The sequence below is a fragment of the Platichthys flesus genome, chromosome 2, assembly GCF_949316205.1.
Source record: "Platichthys flesus chromosome 2, fPlaFle2.1, whole genome shotgun sequence".
In the NCBI taxonomy this organism is placed as follows: Eukaryota; Metazoa; Chordata; class Actinopteri; order Pleuronectiformes; family Pleuronectidae; genus Platichthys; species Platichthys flesus.
Window position 1 is genome coordinate 6,704,909 of NC_084946.1, and position 18,478 is coordinate 6,723,386.

At 41.9% G+C, this 18,478-nt stretch overlaps 2 protein-coding genes across 2 annotated transcripts; one reads left to right on the plus strand and one right to left on the minus strand.

The window, feature by feature from the left end:
* The first annotated feature begins 5,486 nt into the window (after nt 1–5,486).
* On the plus strand, nt 5,487–8,043 carry prok2 (prokineticin 2). The gene is made up of 4 exons (XM_062394614.1): nt 5,487–5,501; nt 5,628–5,828; nt 7,255–7,380; nt 7,746–8,043. The coding sequence occupies exons 1-4, from the start codon at nt 5,487–5,489 to the stop codon at nt 7,869–7,871; spliced, it is 468 nt and encodes a 155-aa protein (XP_062250598.1). The 3' UTR covers nt 7,872–8,043.
* A 7,836-nt stretch (nt 8,044–15,879) lies between these two features.
* Nucleotides 15,880–18,082, minus strand: gpr27 (G protein-coupled receptor 27). The gene has a single exon (XM_062411478.1). The coding sequence runs from the start codon at nt 17,956–17,958 to the stop codon at nt 16,804–16,806; it is 1,155 nt and encodes a 384-aa protein (XP_062267462.1). The 5' UTR covers nt 17,959–18,082; the 3' UTR covers nt 15,880–16,803.
* Between the last annotated feature and the right edge of the window lie 396 nt (nt 18,083–18,478).

Below are 18,478 nucleotides of genomic sequence, written 5' to 3' on the forward strand. Positions count from 1 at the left end.
CGGGTGGAGGTAGACTCCCCAATACATGCTTAACTGCGTCCGGCACAAAACATGACTCAAATCTAGAATGCCCCAGGGTTGAATTTTTTTTAATCTACAATCTACACATTTTAAGGCAATATAGCCCTTTACCAACCACATAGCCCCTTACCCTAACCTATTTTATAATCATAAGTTTTAACCAGATCACATATATTATTGTTTAACTTGCCAAATGTGTCACTGTACAGCAGTTTGCATAAGGGTTTAAGTATGTGGGCTCTCAGGGAGAGATACAGCTCTATGGCTCCATCTGATGAGGTGGGTGGAATTAAGAAATTCTCTTCCATTATAAGGCAACACAAGCTGAATACAATTTCATCTGAAGGCCAAGGTCCTCTCTGCTGGCCTTCTTCTTCACACGCCTCAACTGCTTCCCGAGAGACGTCTTTCAGGAGATCTTGTCCTCCAAAGAAATAAGGGGTTGGTGTACGTGACAATTGGATTTCCACTTGGAGCTACAACTGTTCTGCTGTTGTAGATTATTATCCCACAAATGTGCAACTTGTTGCAGCCCCATGACATGTAGACATATACTATGGACAAATGGGTGAGTGTGTAGTGGAGAAGTTGCCATATTTCAGCCGCAGGCAATCAGTTTGGATCCTGGAATAAATATATTGCTGTGTCCAGAAACATGCTGCCAGTAATTTATATAGAGATTCCCAGTGCTTAGCAGAATTCTTTGTCGACATGATTACTGTAATAATGATGTGGGTGTGTGCTGTGTTAGGATGCCTGTTACTGGTAGAATCTGCTTCTTCCCACACAAGTCATGTGGGAGTTACAGACGTTTCAGAATAAACCACAAACACAAATAAAGAAATTCAACAAGTAAAGAAAAAAATGTTTTCACACAAATCACTGAGATGTCTGTAACTAGGGTGTATGGAGAAAAGTGTAGAAAAGAAAAAGAGGTGGAAAGGTGGAGCAATTGAGAGAAACAATAACAGGAGAGGATGGCATGGAGGAGAGATATATATAAAAGAGATTCAGAGGATATAAGAGATTAAAAGAAAAAGCTGGAAGAGAAGGAGGTGAAAAGAATAAAGAAGAAAAGAGTAGAAATATGAAGGAAGAGGTATGGGAAACAGTACAAAAAGGTGTGATAGATAGATAGAATCCTTTAATAGTCCCACAGTGGGGAAATTTGAGGGTTTACAACAGCAACGCAGGTACAGTGCAACAAGAGCAAAAGAAAGAGCAAAAAAACAGCATAGTAAGAAACAAAAAACAACATTGAGCAAAAAAAAGTAAATAGTGAATAAATTGTAAATAATAGAACAATTAAATAATTAAATAATTAAATTAAATAATTATATAAATTGCACAAGTGTGTTCAAAGGGATCACAGCTGGTTGTACAGTCTGACAGCAGCAGGAAGGAAGGACCTGCTGTACCTCTCCCTCACACAGCTGTTTAGAGCTGCCAGGGTGTCCCACATGGGGTGGGAGGAGTTGTCCATCAGGGAGGATAACTTAGCAACCATCCTCCTGTCTCCTACCATCTCCACCGTATCCAGTGGACACCCCAGCACACTAGTGGCCCTCCTGATGAGCTTGTTAAGTCTCTTCCTGTCGGCTGTAGAGATGCTGCTGCCCCAGCAGGCCACTCCAAAGAAGATGGCTGATGCCACCACCGAGTCGAAGAAGGTCCTCAGGAGTGCTCCCTGCACACCAAAAGACCTCAGACTCTTCAGCAGATACAGTCTGCTCTGTCCCTTCTTGTAGATAGCCTGTGTGTGATCAGTCCAGTCCAGTTTATTGTTCAGGTGAACACCCAGGTACTTATAAGATCTCACGATGTCAATGTCCGTTCCCTGGATGTTCACTGGTGTCGGAGGAGAGTGTTTACTCCGGCGGAAGTCCACCACCAGCTCCTTGGTTTTTACAGAGTTGATCTGGAGGAGTTCTCTGTACTCCCTGTCATCACCGGCGGAAATGAGGCCGACGATTGCAGAGTCGTCAGAGTACTTTTGCAGGTAGCAGTTAGTGGAGTTGTGTGAGAAGTCCGAGGTGTAGATGGTGAAGAGGAATGGAGCTAGAACGGTTCCTTGTGGGGCTCCCGTGCTGCAGGACACCAGGTCAGACTCACACCCCCGTACAGAGGTAGGGAGCAGGGACACAAGAAAAAGGTGGTGAAGACGAAGATGAATGATGCAAGACGCAAGCAAGGGCGAACTGGGACAATAATTCAGGCTACATTCCAGGCCACCCTTTTCATACAAAGTACCAGACCTCAAATTTTGTAGGATAAACCTGTTGGTTGATGTAATGGTTACCAGACTAGTAAACAAGCGGGCGGCTCAGTAACTCACCGCCCTTTTCCATCTTTCAATAAAATCATCTTTCTCAAACACATTTGAATCTCCCTCTATTTTGAGAATAAAATACAATATTCCCAAAGGGTTTTTACTTTGAAATACTACCTCAGATTGTCACCATTTTGTGAGACTGAGACTCTGAACTGTCATTTTGAAGGGAAATTAGAATGTGAAAAAAACTGGCAGTTTCGCAATGACAGTCTGTTATTTTGTTGTTTGAATTTAAGTTTTTCTTTATTATGAAGTTGATTCATACAGTAGTAATGAGAAATCATATTTATTATTTACCATTACTTCTTTTGTGTATTTTAATTAATTAATTAAATCATGCATTCACGGACTGAACCCCTTCCTGGATAACATGTTGCTTATTTTTCTGTATTAAGCTGCATCTCAGGAAAGCGCTGTTCTTTTCTTAATTCTCTTCCTCTCTGCACCACCTTTTCTTTTCTTCTGACCATGACCTTCTGTTTGATACAATCAGAATAAGGTGCACAGCTGCTTCAATGATTTCAGATGACGGAGTTGTGAAATCTTTGGCTGCTATGTGCGTCGCGGACAGACGTCACGTCCGACAGGATTACGTCGGTTGCCAGATAAGTGGATTTAAACTGGGCATCAACTCATTCCTGTTTGCTATACCAGTGTTTTCTTTAGGATTTTTTTTTACCAGCAGAAATAAACGTATGATAAAATCAGAACTGATGTAATTATTTTACCTATTTCACTTCAATGCACTGAGGCTTGTGTGGTGAAAAACTCTGATTATAGCCTTTACTGTATTCTGACTGTACCCTTATATAAATGTATGCACTTGCAGACACCTGAATGACACCACAGGAGCAGTATGGAGGCATGTTGTGTTTTTTCTGTTGTTTTATTACTTCTGAAAAATCAGTAACAATTGACTTCAATTGTATTGGATTCTGGTCTAACAAAGTTTACCCCTGGGACCCCAGAAGTGTTTTGTAGACCCAAACAATTCACTCACCCCTCCATCGACATAGTGGTGAGTAGATAATGACAGAATTTTCCTTTTTCAGTAAACTATCCCTTCAAAACCCCAAGGAAACATCATTGTATTTGAATTGACATTGAGTGAGCTTCACCAATCAATAGTCTGCCATATCATATAAATACCACAAATAGAGGTCTTAAGTCTTGATGGGAATGTAACCAGTTGTCTGAGGATGGTACGTCTGGAGAGCTGTGTGCACTTACCAACGCAAAGCAATGTTTTGCCGGTTTATGGTCTCTCAAAATCTATAAAGAATACAGAGGAACACGTGGGAAGAGAGGAGCTCTGGACATTTTGACACAGCTAACGTTTGTGTCACAAAACTCAAAAAAGTAACGAGTAATGTTTCACAATACTTTAGCAGATCAATAACTAGAAAAGTTATGTAATGTGTGTATATATATATATACATTATATAGATATATAGATATGGTATTAATGGGCCACCGTTGAATGCTGGATTCTTCAGTTGTCTTGTGTGACTCAGCTGTCAGTGCCAATGTGCCGGACGAAGACAGATTTAGCTCAGAAGTGTTGATTGAACATGTCGGGGAGCTTTACAAGAGATGCCATAGTTCTGAAACACATCACTTCTTTCGATAGTACTATTTCCTCATGAGAAGTCTCTAAAGGTCTCACCTCATGACATGTGTCGAGCATTTCTGCTGCTAAACCCGATGAAAGAAAATCCTGAAAATGATTGAAAATGAGTACAGTTATTCTTGGTAATTCTTAGTCTGCCATCTATTAACCATATATTACAAATCATACACTGTAAGGGAGGGCTACAGCAAACGGTTACTTTTATTATTTCATTCATGAATCAGCGGGATTGATATTAATATTAGACAGAACATGCCTGCAAATATTCATTCTTTCCTTATTAATAATATCAGTTAGCCGAGACGAACTTAGCCCCGCCCACAACATTGGAGGTCGGGGAGTTCATTCTGAAGTTGCTCTGTTGGGGAGAAATTATGCCAGAACAGAAACTGTTCGGACCAATCAGATTGTCAGGGCGGGCTTTATACGATGATGGACAGATGATCAACAGTAACGTAATCAAACACGTCATCAAAGTGCGCTTCGGTTGAATTTGTTTTCAACAATCATGCCTGCCGCTGGAGAGCTGAGATGTGTAGATGCTGCCATTGAGTCTGTTTTAGAAGACATCGACAGCGTATTCATTTTGAAAGAGGAACAGAGAACGCAGAGGCGACGCCAAAAATATGTCATCAATATCTTTTAAAATCCTTTTTCAGTGTGTTTCCTGGCGCGATACGCTCGTGTCAAGCGCAAAAATAGACTCGAGTGGATGGGGGCCAGCTGTTTCTTTAAGGCTTGGCGCTGCGCTTAAGCTTTGCTTTGGCGTCGCTTCAGCGTCTGGTGTGAACCCGGCGTTAGTAAATAACTCACAATGCGTCGCTTAACATACGTCACATACTATGTTGCTCTGATTGGTTGTAGGTCTATCCAATTGAGACAAGGGGCATTTTTTTTCTGGTTCGGTTGAAACACGCCCCACAATCACAGCCCAATGGAGCGGTCTCAGACTCACATTCTGACTAGAATTGTGAGTATGACAACGTCAGGCTAAATATCAGTAGTTAATTACCTAAAACTACTTACTCAAGTAACTGGTAATGAGGGTTGTCACTCACATTGTGTATCTAAAATGTTCTAATACTGCTGTTTTGAAATCAGGACATTAGAAAGATTCCAACATTTCTTTCATGGTTCATGGTTTGTGGTTTATCATTTATGATGATGAAATTTCAGACCCTGGTGCCTCTTCTTCATGCAGGGTGTTGGAGTTCATTTTTTCAATGCAATTCACTGTGTGTACTCAGTCACTTAAGTATATTAATCATCAGGAATGCCTCAGAGATTGACATCTGTTAAGTAGAGGTGCTGTCATTGTGACCATTGTGAACAGTTTCTTTGAAAAGATATTTGCAAAGCTGTGGCCTTGGAGTCTGAAAAGGTGAGGTGGAGAAAAAAAAGGACGCAGAATAAAACAGGATGTTGTATTTGTGCTGATTCTGACCAGATTCAGCAGGAGTGAGTGTATAAGGAGCTGTGTTTTTGGCATGACAATTTGAAGCGATGGCAAAGGGCACTGTCAGAGAACTGAAGGCAGGGGTGTTGTCGTGTTTAAGTTTACCTTGGTCTTCTTTTTCGCAAGGCGATGCTCGTGTGAGTGAGTCACAGAGTTTCTGAGCGGCGGGCTGGGTTTATAAACCTCAGCCAAACAAGAGTTTGGAGGCCACTTGTCTCTGCCGTCTGTCACGTATGCACATGCAGCGACGTCCATCAGCCTCAGCATCCTTACTACTCTCCCCGGCGGGTACGGGAGCGCAGAGAAAGCTCTTCATCATGAGGTCCTTCGTCCTACTGCTCTTCACACTGTTGTTGGTGTCCCATGGATCCTCAGCCGTCATCACAGGGGTAAGTGGAAGCAAACAGGTAGATTCCTCGCAGGGCAGGGGGAAGCTCTCGGCACGAGGGAAATATGCAGTATATAATAAGTATATATGATTTTATAACTCCTATTTTTAAAAGAAAATATCGATTGGTGTGCACTGCTTAATAATTTTGGTTTAAATTGGAAATATGAAAAATTCATTCATGCAAGTTATAAAGAATTAAGAATCAAGATTTTACAGCAAAGGCACCCTAAAGTAAATAGCTTAACTTGTTAACTAAGCTAATTTGTGCTTAACATATATCAATATCTTTAGATATCTTTAAAGAACAGGAAAATTATTAAACAAATAAAAATCTAAGGGTTTTGATTTTAAGCTACTTTAAAAGTTCAGCTAAGGAAAAAACACCTTGTACTGAAAATGTACAATTTTACAGTTTTGTGTTTAAAAATATATATATATATATATATGTAAAATTGAAGTCATTTCAGAATAGGCACACATACACAGGGTTCTTGGGTTTGTAAGAGATTACGATTTCAAATGCTTGTTGGATGACCAGAATATAAAGTAGCAAATGCAATGTAAATACACATCTATTTGTAACAACCAATATCTGAAGGTGCGAGGTTATTCTTTGAATGATCAGCCATTTTCAAATCAGGATTTATGAGCGCACATCATGGCAATAACCTGCAAATAAAACATTGTTCCTGTCACAACGCTGTGCCGCTGCGTTGCTGATGTGAATTGAGAGAGGAGCATGCAGCCATAAACCACAGGGGGATTTTCATCGTCCTCTGTCACATGAAATCGCTTGTGTTCCTCTCCATCGTGCTCCCTTCATCTCATCCAAAGTGAGAGCTGTCACTCAGTCTTATCCCAACGCTCATAACTGTAAATCACCACCACTCCTGACTAGAGTTTTGTGGAGGTATGATATTACAAATGGTGTGACAACATTTAACCATGAGCGCTTTACACTCTTTAGGTAAAACCACTCACACAGGACATGCAATACAACTTATGGAACATAATGATAATCGCATCATGTGTTTAATTACATTACATAACATTTTAAACATGTGAGCCTTATGTTATTGCATTCATAATTATTCTACTTGATAAGACATGGAGCAAGGGACTCCAGTTTAAATCCTGTTTTATAAGTTTATAAGTCTTTTAAATCTAAAAACTGAAAGGTTCCTATAATTAGAAATTAGTATTATAAGGATATAAATTCACAAGAAAAGAAAAGTGTTTACATTCATTAATCATAAGCCGATGTTATTTTTTGCATGAGGATTTAAAAATTAAAAGTTATTACATGACTGCATGAGTCATTAATAAGCATAAATAAATAATGTGACTGCATCTAAACGATGTGTGTGTGTGTGTGTGTGTGTGTGTGTGTGTGTGTGTGTGTGTGTGTGTGTGTGTGTGTGCAGGCCTGTGAGAAAGACTCTCAGTGTGGAGGAGGGATGTGTTGTGCTGTGAGTTTATGGATCAGGAGCCTGCGTATATGCACACCCATGGGACAGGAGGGAGATGACTGTCACCCCATGAGCCACAAGGTGAGATGAGCCACCTCCGCCGTCTGACCCCTCTGTTCTCCACTCTATTCTGTGAAGTATCACGCCATCCATCTGATATCATGGTGGCGATGACGCAAGTTGTATGGTAAAGGGAACGGAGCTGAGACATGTTCTCCTTTGCAAAGAGAGCAGCAGAGAAGGTTTTGTAAATTGAATTGTCTTCTTGTCCAAACTTATCCCCTGGACCCTCCCCTTCAAACTGACACAGGAAGCCATATCAAAGTCAAAGCAGCAGTTAATAAGGACTCTGCTGTCACTTGCGTCATCACTTTTCACTGCATCTATTAAATCTGATGTGCTTGAAGCATGTTTCATATCAGGGGTGTTTCCTTTTCTGCCTCCAGGTTCCTTTCTTTGGCAAAAGACTCCATCACACTTGCCCCTGTCTGCCCAACCTGTCGTGTATCACCTTTGAGGAGGGCAGGTCAAAGTGTCTCTCACCGTACAAGTATCCAGACTACTACCTCTGAGGACCAACACAGCAGTTACACTACTGTTCAGAACCTGCACTGGAACTATTTTGTTTTTTTCATTTTTTTATTTTTTCATTTTTTGGTTCAAGTCAAGTTACACAATGTATTTAAAGGAGAATACAGTTGCTGATTGATGAATGTATAAGTTTTCAAGCCAATTAAAAAAATGTCCACGATTCAAACTTCATCATATACTACATTTTCTACCTTAACCTGTGTTCACACTTTACCACTTTGAATGTTGATTGGATTAACTTTATTGGATTTGGTATGACTAATTCATCTTATATGTCCATATTTCTTAAATATTTAGCCCTTTTGGATAAAACAGTTACCTTATTGCGAATTATAAATCAAAGCACAAAAAAGTAGCTTGTAGTGGAGAAGTAAGGTCACAAATTTGAAAACGCACACATTGCTTGACTGACATGGATAGAATACTGGTCTTTGACTTGGTGACTTGATAGTCTTCGGACACATGACTTGAAAAGACTGCAAGAATGCAGAATAGTTACATTTGCACACGTGGAAACCTGACAACTGGACTAGCCTCGGCCAACACACAATTAAAGGGGGCCAGTCCAAAAATACAAAAACTTGGAGTTTTCAATCAATCAATCAATCAATCAAATTTTATTTGTATATTCACAAATTACAATTCGTCTCATAGGGCTTTAACAGGGTGTGACCTCCTCTGTCCTTAACCCTCAGCAAGAGTAAGGAAAAACTACTAAAAACCCTTTTAACAGGGTAAAAATACGTAGAAACCTCAGAGAGAGCCACATGTGAGGGATCCCTCTCCCAGGACGGACAGAAGTGCAATAGATGCCACGTGTAGGAAAACATCATCAATAATCAAAGTCTCTAGCAGCATTTGATGAGGGTAGACATCCCGAACGACAACCCCAACATGACATGCCAAGGAGTCCCGCTGCAATCACAGTCCATGGTCAGCAACCAGTAGGACTACGATCCACCATCCAGACCAGACGCCACTCCAGACCTCAGTCACCGTCCACCGCCGCCCACCAGGACCCACAAAGAGCCACCAGCACGGTCTTGGTCCACCGCCCGTACCCAATGCCAACGCGACACAGGGTCCGCCACCAGCACCACGATCAGCCCACATGACACAGAATCCGCCACACTGGATCCAACACCGCGACCCCCGGTGCGCGATCCACAAACCGTAATCCATGGTGCGGCCACAGAGGCCCTGGATCTGCGGGTGATAAAGCAAAGGGATTCCGGGGAAGGGGGATAGGGATGGAGAAGAGGAAGGAGAAGCTGGAAAGAGAAGCTCCGTGTGTCATGTGTCATAAAATAGAACATGTTACGTTCTGCCGCACTAATTAGCTCTAACTATAAGCTTTATCAAAAAGGAAGGTTTTGAGCCTACTCTTAAACGAACAGATGGTGTCTGCCTCCCGAACTGAAAGTGGTAGAATATCCCACAGCTGAGAGGCTTGATGGCTAAAAGCTCTGGCTCCTACCCTACTTTTAGAGACTTTAGGGACGACAAGTAGGCCTGAATTCTGGGAGCGGAGTGCTCTAGTGGGTTGATAAGGTACTTACAGCTCTTTAAGGTAAAAAGGCGCTATATTATTAAGGGCCTTGAAGGTGAGGAGGAGAATTTTAAATTATATTCTAGATTTAACTGGAAGCCAGTGTAGCGATGCTCATACTGGAGAAATGTGCTCTCTTTTCTTTGTTCTCCTCAGGACACGTGCTGCGGCATTTTGGACAAGCTGTAGAGTCTTTAACGACTTACTGCTGGAGCCTGATAATAATGAATTACAATAGTCCAGTCTCGATGTAACAAAGGCATGGACTAGTTTTTCTGCATCTTTTTGCGAAAGGACATGTCTTATTTTTGAGATATTACGCGAGTGGAAAAAGGCAGTCCCAGAAATTTGTTTTAAGTGACTATTAAGGATAAATCAGGATCGAAGATCACTCCCAAGTTCCTGACTGTTTTGGTGGAAGCAAGGGCAATGTCGTCTAGCGCAGCTATATCATTAGATAATGTGTCTGAGTTTTGGATTATATTGTGGATGATGTTAGTGCTCAGTGGTATGCAAGGTCTTCAACTCACAAATCAGTGACTTGACCATCACTACATCTAAATCCCACACAGACTTGTATACAAATGTGTCTTTAATTACTGTCTGTTCAAACGTCAGTTAGAAGCTGTTTGTGTTTGAGTTATGCTATTGTAATCAGCTTATACAATAAGAATCTGACATTTAGTGTGTCAAAATTTGTTTTCTTATGAATAAATAACTTAAGGGTTCTTCTTTGTTCAAGCACCTTGCGTTGTTCAAAAAAGCTTAGAAACAAAAAAAAGGGAAACTCCTGACAGGACAGGGGCACTTCAGGGACCAATCACATTTCAGTTGGGGCCAGTACCCAGGTAACTGCCCCTGGGTAATTATTTTTGTAATGACGAATATAATAAAATGAAACCGGTTAACTAACTAGATAGAGAAGCAAACATGCTACCACTGCAGCATGTCATTGTCATCGGGGAAACGTTGTGACAAACTGTGACCATTAGTTTCACATGCTGCCATCTGACATTGGCTTATTATTGACTGGCACAAAATGTAAAATGTTAGTAAGATGTATAAAGTGTGGGCTGGCTGCTTACACGCTGCTGAAAATAAACATGCTACTGTTTTTGACGATATTGATTTTAACGTGGAAACTTGGATAGATCATCGAAAGTTCATGTGACTTGCTTTACCCAACTTGACTCAACTTATAGAGTAAAGTAGGGTGAGGACTTCCACCTGTGTCATAGTGAATGATGGTGATCCTTTCTATGACTAATTAGATTTAATTTAATATGGTAAATTGTATCAAAACACATGTTGCAACCAGCCTTTAAAGGCCGGAATAATCTTCCCTCTGAATAGTCCATGTTAAACCGGTTTTCATCTGTGAGTAAAGAGTTTCAGTGAGTCATTAATATGCATAAATAAACACACACACACACAAACACAAACACACACACACACACACACACACACACACACACACACACACAAACACACAAACACACACACACACACACACACATACATCGTTCAGATTAGGGATACATGAGGAGAAGAGTACATTATTTCACTGACAATAACACGACATGCTGACTAAGATGTACAAATTGGGTAACAGTTTCATTATCCACTAATTACCACACAGCAGATGTGACCGTTTTTTTTCATTCTTAATGCAAAGACCAAAAAGAAAAACTTGGAGGGCACTTTAATTGCTGTTAAAAGATGGGAGACACGTCTCTTCTCACCTCACTTCTGCAGCAGGTCTTTACAACACCAGGAAACAGCAAGACGTCTAGGAAATATTTCACTGTAAGCCAATGACTCACAGCATTTGTTCAAGACTCCAGGGCATATATTTTAATTTGTCTAATGTATGAAGCATTGACTTGTATCAATCATACACTCAAGCAATGTATTTTAGTCCTGGATGGATAGACGTGATATATAGAGGTTGATAGAGAAAGAAAGGACACATACAATGTTTATACTGGAAGCATCATAATGACTTCAGACGGAATTAGGTCTGATTTATTTACATGGGAATAACAAAGTATAACGTCATGTGTTAAAATGAATTGATTAGTGATTCAAAGATCATGTTGGCTGTTAACTTGATTACAGTTGAAACAATGAGACACTGAAGTTAATATGTACAGGGTTGGATAGAGCACTGGATGTAATTGTACTCAAACAAAGTGCTGTTACTTAAAATAAACTTTACTGAAGTGGAATTTTAATTACTTAGATTAAAATGTTTAGAGTTAGTCAGATAAACTCTGTGTAAATAACTTTGTTAAAATTTTTAAAAGGGGGAGTCAAATACTGTATTTTGATAATAATGATGGAAAGTAATGAATTAGAACACATATTTAGGCTCCAGACCTGTGCTGGTCTTTCCCTGCATACATGCTGTCTATCTGCCGTGCGCTCACCACTGCAGTTGTCTAAGCACTGTAAGTAGCAATATTAAACTATAAATAAATCATATAGCCTGCCATTTCAGGTGCAGCCAACAAACTAACCAAACCCTAACACAGCTCTCTAAACCTTGAACCATCTTCCACAGTCTGCTTTTAGTGCACCTGAATGGTGCTACACACCTCACTGATGGTAGAAGTGATGGTAGAGATCCCAACTGAAGGATCCACTGTCAGTTTTTTGTATTTAAAGTCTACCTAGACCCAGCAACCACCTGTTTGTCATGCCTGTTGTGTTTGATTTGGGATACTTGCCGTGGTCGCTGGGTGGTGCATCAAATCAAAATGTTATTCTCGGCTGCAGCTGCCGATTTGTTGCATTCTTACACGACTGAACTTCATCGTGCGTCTTTTGTAAGCTCTGTCAAAGACGTAATGTTTTCACTCCTGTCTGTTTGATTGTTGGTTATTTGGTATGTTTGTTTGTGTTCAGCAAGATGACACAAAAATTACTGGACTGATACCATGAAACTTAAGGGTGAGGTATGGATCAGGGAAGAACCTGTTAAATATTGTTGTGGATCCGGATCAGAGGTTGGATCAAGGAATTGTCATGGGAATTTCTCAATAGTCAAGCACAAGTCATTACAATGTCTTTCTGGAAGTTTATTCTACATCTGCAGTTGGGCATCAATATACAAGACCATGGGATAGATTTCATACAATGAGCAATGACATACAAGAAAAAACAGCACTTTATACATCTCCAAGCCCCTCCTATAGAGGAAACAAATGTTATCCAGCAACCTCTTTGATGTGAAGTAATAGGTGACCAATATCCTGTCACCTACTCTTTCCCAGACCCCTGGAATGTAATATCTGTTTTCAAGATCCCTTTCCCAATGTTTACAACCACAAATCCCCCGTGCTGTTAAGTCTTTGTTAGGTGACCCTGTCAGTGAGGAAGTCATATAACATCAGTTTGAGTGCAACCCTGACTTCTCTGGGAAACATTTGCTCATCCTTCTAAACATCAAAGTAGTTCCTCATATCAATCATTGCCCTAATAGTAACATTTCTATCACAGAATTCACTGATTTCCTAGGGAGTATTTCATTTATCTTGATAAAGGAAATCAAGCTTATTTAGAGGACTGGTTTTGTGTGGAACTTGGTGCAGCTTGATTTAATTGTAGCGTAGTCTTAGGCCTTGACAAGTTATTCTCTTTACTAATTTGAGATTATACTCTGTAAAGATTTCCACTTTTAAATATTGTAAAAAATTACTTAGGTAAGAGATAAATTACTGATTATTGAAAAAGAAATACTCCAAAAGGTATAAGTAAATACTTTGTTTCAGTAACAAGAGTGAATACAGCTTGTTACTTCCACCTACAAACACTATGAAATCTGATGTGCACTTAAGTCTGAGCTGAAGTTTAAAAGGTAAAATGTTGTGAAGTTAGAAAGAAGTGAGCTTGACCTCTGTAGCCCGCTCCTCATCCCTAGTTATTATGAACCTGAATCTCAACTGTACTGTTGAATTGTGGGTTATGAATCCCAAACGGATTTGACAAGGAAGAGAAATGAATGAAATATAAAATTATTTCTGCTTTTCTGCTTGATCAATTTTGACAGTTTTTATCCATTGTGAGTCTAAAAAACTTAAAGCAGTGCAATAATTGAATGGAGTTTCTTCTCTATTCGAGTCTATAACAGTTTGACATTTTTGCATGCCTGACTGAGTCTGCCCTCCTTATCACTGTACATTCACTTTTTTCTATTTTTTTTGGGTGATGATATTTAAAGCTACTTCCAGCTGTCCGAACTGTTTTGGGAAAACCCAGTGACGAGGTCATCATCGTGGCTCAGTGGACTGAAACACTGAAAAGGTCAGGGAAAGAGTCAGCAGTGAAATCCCAGCAAAGAGAGTTACATTCTCCCAGCATCACAGCAGAGCCCACGTGCCCTGAAGACAACACGATGTACCAAAAATATGTATCCGACCTGCATCTGCACTGCACGAGAACACGTGTGGGCGAGAGACTTCCTCCCTGCAGCCGAGGAGCCTCTGCAATTACACCGTGAGACCTCGGCACACTGGTAACCGAGCGCGGCCAGCTGTCAGGAAGGAGCAGGTGTGTTGTGATGCTAACAGTTATGGAGGCATCGAAAGGCAGACGGTGTGTGGAGGAGCCCGGGGGTGTATGGCGGATCAGAGTGACATGAGGGGGCCTCACCTCCGGAAAACCTCACAGTAACTCAAGGGGACACAGCGCGATGTGCTCAGTCCTTAAACGCTGCAGTTTGGTGTGAACGAGGCCAACGTCAATGAATCCAGCGGCAGTTAGCTGGATCAATAACCCAACGCTAATGAGGGAGGAGGGGATTGGGGTTCGAGGAAGTCTCACTAGTAGTCAGGTGGGACAAAAACAATTTATCAAAATGAATCTATATATTTGTTAAGTGCTTTGCAGAGATCCATGAATGTCAGTCGTTTAAAGGACAATTCACACCTTTAATCTTCACAATAGGCAGGTATGATTTACCAAGGGTATCTGTCCACCTGTCACAATGTAACACTGACATACTGTTGTTACACCAGGTATTAATAACGCAACGAAATACTTCAAAATCCAAAATCACTCACACATCACTAGTGCACTATATGGTGAGTTCACCATTTTGTAGTGGTGTCCAAATGTTCAGTGAAATGTTTTATACCCTATACAGCACCCTCATTGTTTCCAATAATGCAACATGAAAAATAGTGTCCAACCGATGGTCACTGACTGAGCACCATCTACCATCATGCCTTGTGGTATGGCGGAGAGACGAGAGGAGGAGGGCAGAAGGAACAGCCAGACCTGTCTTATAAATGTTAATACAAGCAGCGAAGCACATCAAAGCACAAACTGCGGGTAACAAGTCTATTTCTACATACAAATATTTTATTTGCAATAAAGTATTTAAACTTTATACATTTAAATGTATGATAAACATTATAAATTTACTGTTGGATTTTCCACTGCCTAAGTTATTGTTGTTATGCTTCATAATTCTGAGAAAAAGACATTACTGGCGTGAAAATGCGCTGAGTAGTGTCAGAAAGCATTGCTTTCTTTACTGTTGAGCTAACTATATAGTTCTCTATATAGAACTCAATATATTCAAGTAGGGAATAGTTGGTGAGTTGGTGACACAATTTTTTGCACCATGAGTCCAAGTCTGTGTCTTTATCAGTTGCAGTTGCTACTTGTACGTTTTCTCTGCTCCAGAAAGTGGTCACTTGGGAAGAGCTTCAGCCATTGTTGCATTAACAAGACAAGAGGCTATAACTTCTTCAGGTCAGACCTGAGGGCTCTGTGATTCTGTCTCGTATTATGATGAGATTGGGCTAAACGTAAGCATGTTGAAGCAAAGAATTGATAGAAATTGGTCACACTGATTCCACTGATAATCAGTTGGTAATGCAAATATTATTTTCTCTATGAAGCTTTAGCTAAATCTTACACACATAGGTTCTTTAATTTTTGAAATGTCTATTTCCCAACATGAAGGTCCAAGTGCTGTTGCAAATAATTCTTTACACTAAAGGATTACAATCCTGGTAAGGAAATATAAAATCAACATGTATATTTAACTGTAAAACCACCCTAACGATATTGAAGGGAAATTATATTTAGGGAAAGTCTGAGTTACAACCTGGACGTGCAGGGTTTTCTGAGGCAATGACAGTTTGATGAAAAATGCTATTCAACACATGACCTCAGTTCTCTTATAAATAGCGACAGGATGACAAGTTAGAAACTACTACACTAATACAAATATTCCAGTGTCGGTTTTAATTTATCAGCCAATTTGTTTAAACCCCAGGTGCAACCCTCACTTTTTCAAAACTCAAAACTTGTTAAATCATTCTCAGGTGCAAGGAAGAAATGCAGAGTAGCAACACACGGCAGGGGGAGAAGTAAATAACACGATGATAACTGAGAGTGGAGTTTTCATATATAGAAATAAAGCGTGATGCATTCAAGACAGGAGATAAATCAAGCAGAGAGCTCTTGTTCAAAACAGATGATGGAGTCCAAAACAGCTTATCATCCATTTCTTTTTTATTTGCTAAGAAATACAAACGATGAAAACGTCCTTTCCAAAGAAACAGATTGTTAACATTCGTCCCAGCGTCCATAATCGTAGAAAAATGAGACCTGGAAGTTGCATCGACCCATTTCTCATCACAACTGACCCATGAGATGAATAATATGGATAAGAAATAGCAAAATACCCTTTTTTAAAGTGAGGTTGGACACATTTTGCAATAACATAAAAGGAAATAAGAGAGATTAAGAACTATACAAGGTAGCTGTTTAAAAGAAATAAGGAAAAAGAGGAATGTGGATTTACATTTTTACAAAGGTGACATTGTCCTTATTAAAAATATACTTAGATCTGTGTGAAACTGATGTGACAAGTCACCAGGTGGGTTGCAGAAGTCAAGGAAATGGTCTCCAGTCAGCGGACAAAATAAGTTCTGTGGTTTCAGTCATCTTCAGAAGGCAAACAACCTGCAGACATGTGTTGGAATATAATTAAAAAAATATACAAATAAATGGTCGAAATGACATTCAGGTACACAGTGGATAAAATCAGGTTGCTATAAGCTTATATAGCGATAAATAAGGCAACCAATCATGAGGCGTATTTGTCATATGGGCTATATTTGCATTGAATGTCACCTACAGCCCATGCAGAGGTGTACATTCAAATAATGAAGCCCAGTTGGTGAGAGAAACAATAATGTTGTATCAGTCAGATCATGTTCAGGCAAACATTAAGTTAGAAATGAACACCGTAGTGAGCTCGTTTAAAAATGTTTGGTAAACATTGCCACGTGTAGTGCGTGTGGACTCAGCCAATGATCCAAGTCTGCATGTGTGGGTTTGGAGGTTCAGATGACACAGTATGGCTCCATGGGAGTCTGTGTTCCCAGGCAGCAGGAGAAACAGGCTCGGAGCCGCACCCGGAGCTCCTTGTTGAACAGGAAGCTGATGATAGGGTTCGCTCCCGCCTGGGCGAAGCTCATCCACACCGCGGCGGACAGGTAGAGCTGCGGCACCGGAGCCCCCCGCCCGAATATCCTCAAGTAGCAGGCGCTGATGTATGGAGCCCACAGGACGAGGAAGGTCAGCGTGATCATGTAGAACATCTTCCCGATGCGCTTCTCCATCTTAAACTCGTCAAGCACCAGCAACCGCCTGTTCCCTGGATGCGACGCCTGCCGGATGCCGACCAGCGTCGGCGGAGTGGGTCCGCGGCCGAAGCCGGCGATCCAGTTGGCGGCGGCCTGCCCGGTGGCCCCGGGGCCGTGGAAGGTCCAGTTCTGGCTGATTGCCGGCACCAACTGGGCCGGCTTCATTTTGCGGTGGTCGTACACGAAGCACAACATCTTGATATAAACCACATGGGTGGTGCCCACGATGACGAGCAGCATCAGCATGAAGCCCAGCGTGTCGTTCGCCTTCACGTAGCGGTGCTCGAAGATGCACTGCTCCTCCTCACGGATGAACTTGTAGGTGCCCACGTCGAACACCGGCGGGAACGCCATGGCCACGGAGAGGGTCCACACCATGCAGATCACCGCCACGCACGTGCACAGGTTCATCCGCTTGGAGTAGAAGCGGTGGTGGGCGATCGCCATGTACCGGGTGATGCTGACGCAGAAGAGCAGGAAGGCGACGTGGAAGCAGAAGAGCACCGACATGAAGGCGACGATCTTGCAGCTGAGCGCGCTGTACGGCCACACGGAGCCGCCGCTGATCGAGGCCATCACGAAGGGGAAGCACACGGCGGAGCGGAGCACGTCCGCCAGGCACAGGTCCAGGAGGAAGTAGTACGGAGCCTTGTGCAGGGAGCTGTCCTTAAGCAGCAGCAGCGACAGGGACGCGTTGCCAAGCAGGCTGAAGCCCATGATCAGACCCAGGGAGGCCAGCTGGACCGCAGGGGTCGTGGACGCATAGTTCTGTAAGGACGGGCTGCTCTCTCCAAACTCACTTGTGTTTGCCATCTGTGCAGCCTGGGAGCTTGTGCGTACTCCCACATGCATTCATCCACCAGCGGTGCTATCCGGCCAGGGATGAATGGAATTACAGCACGATCCAGAGAAAGACGTCAGGAGTCAAATCCTCTCAGACGCATCAGATCAAATCAGTCTCGATGAAGAGCGCTCATCCCCCTTGAAAAGAAACAAATAAAATAAAGTATTTAATGTTTCTTCTTCCTCTTCTTTCTGTCCTTCATCTCACTAGAGTCTGAAACCATCGCGGTGTGATGCTCCTCGCTCTGCAGGACCGGAGCCGCCTGGTCCAGGTTCACGCACCATCTCTGGAGCAGCAGACATGGAAACACATCTCACTATGCACCGATGGCGGGGCTGTGTCTTTCGTCTTGAGGAGCACAAACGAAGACAGTGTGGTGTGGACGCATGGCGCACATTACGCACCCGCAGCCTCTTTGACGACGGCCACGCACAGCCTCGGTTCCAGGCGGTGGAGCCCGCAGAGGCAGACGTCTGGTCGGAAGCTCGCTGAGGGTCTGTGGGGTGGATATCACATAGCACAGCAGCG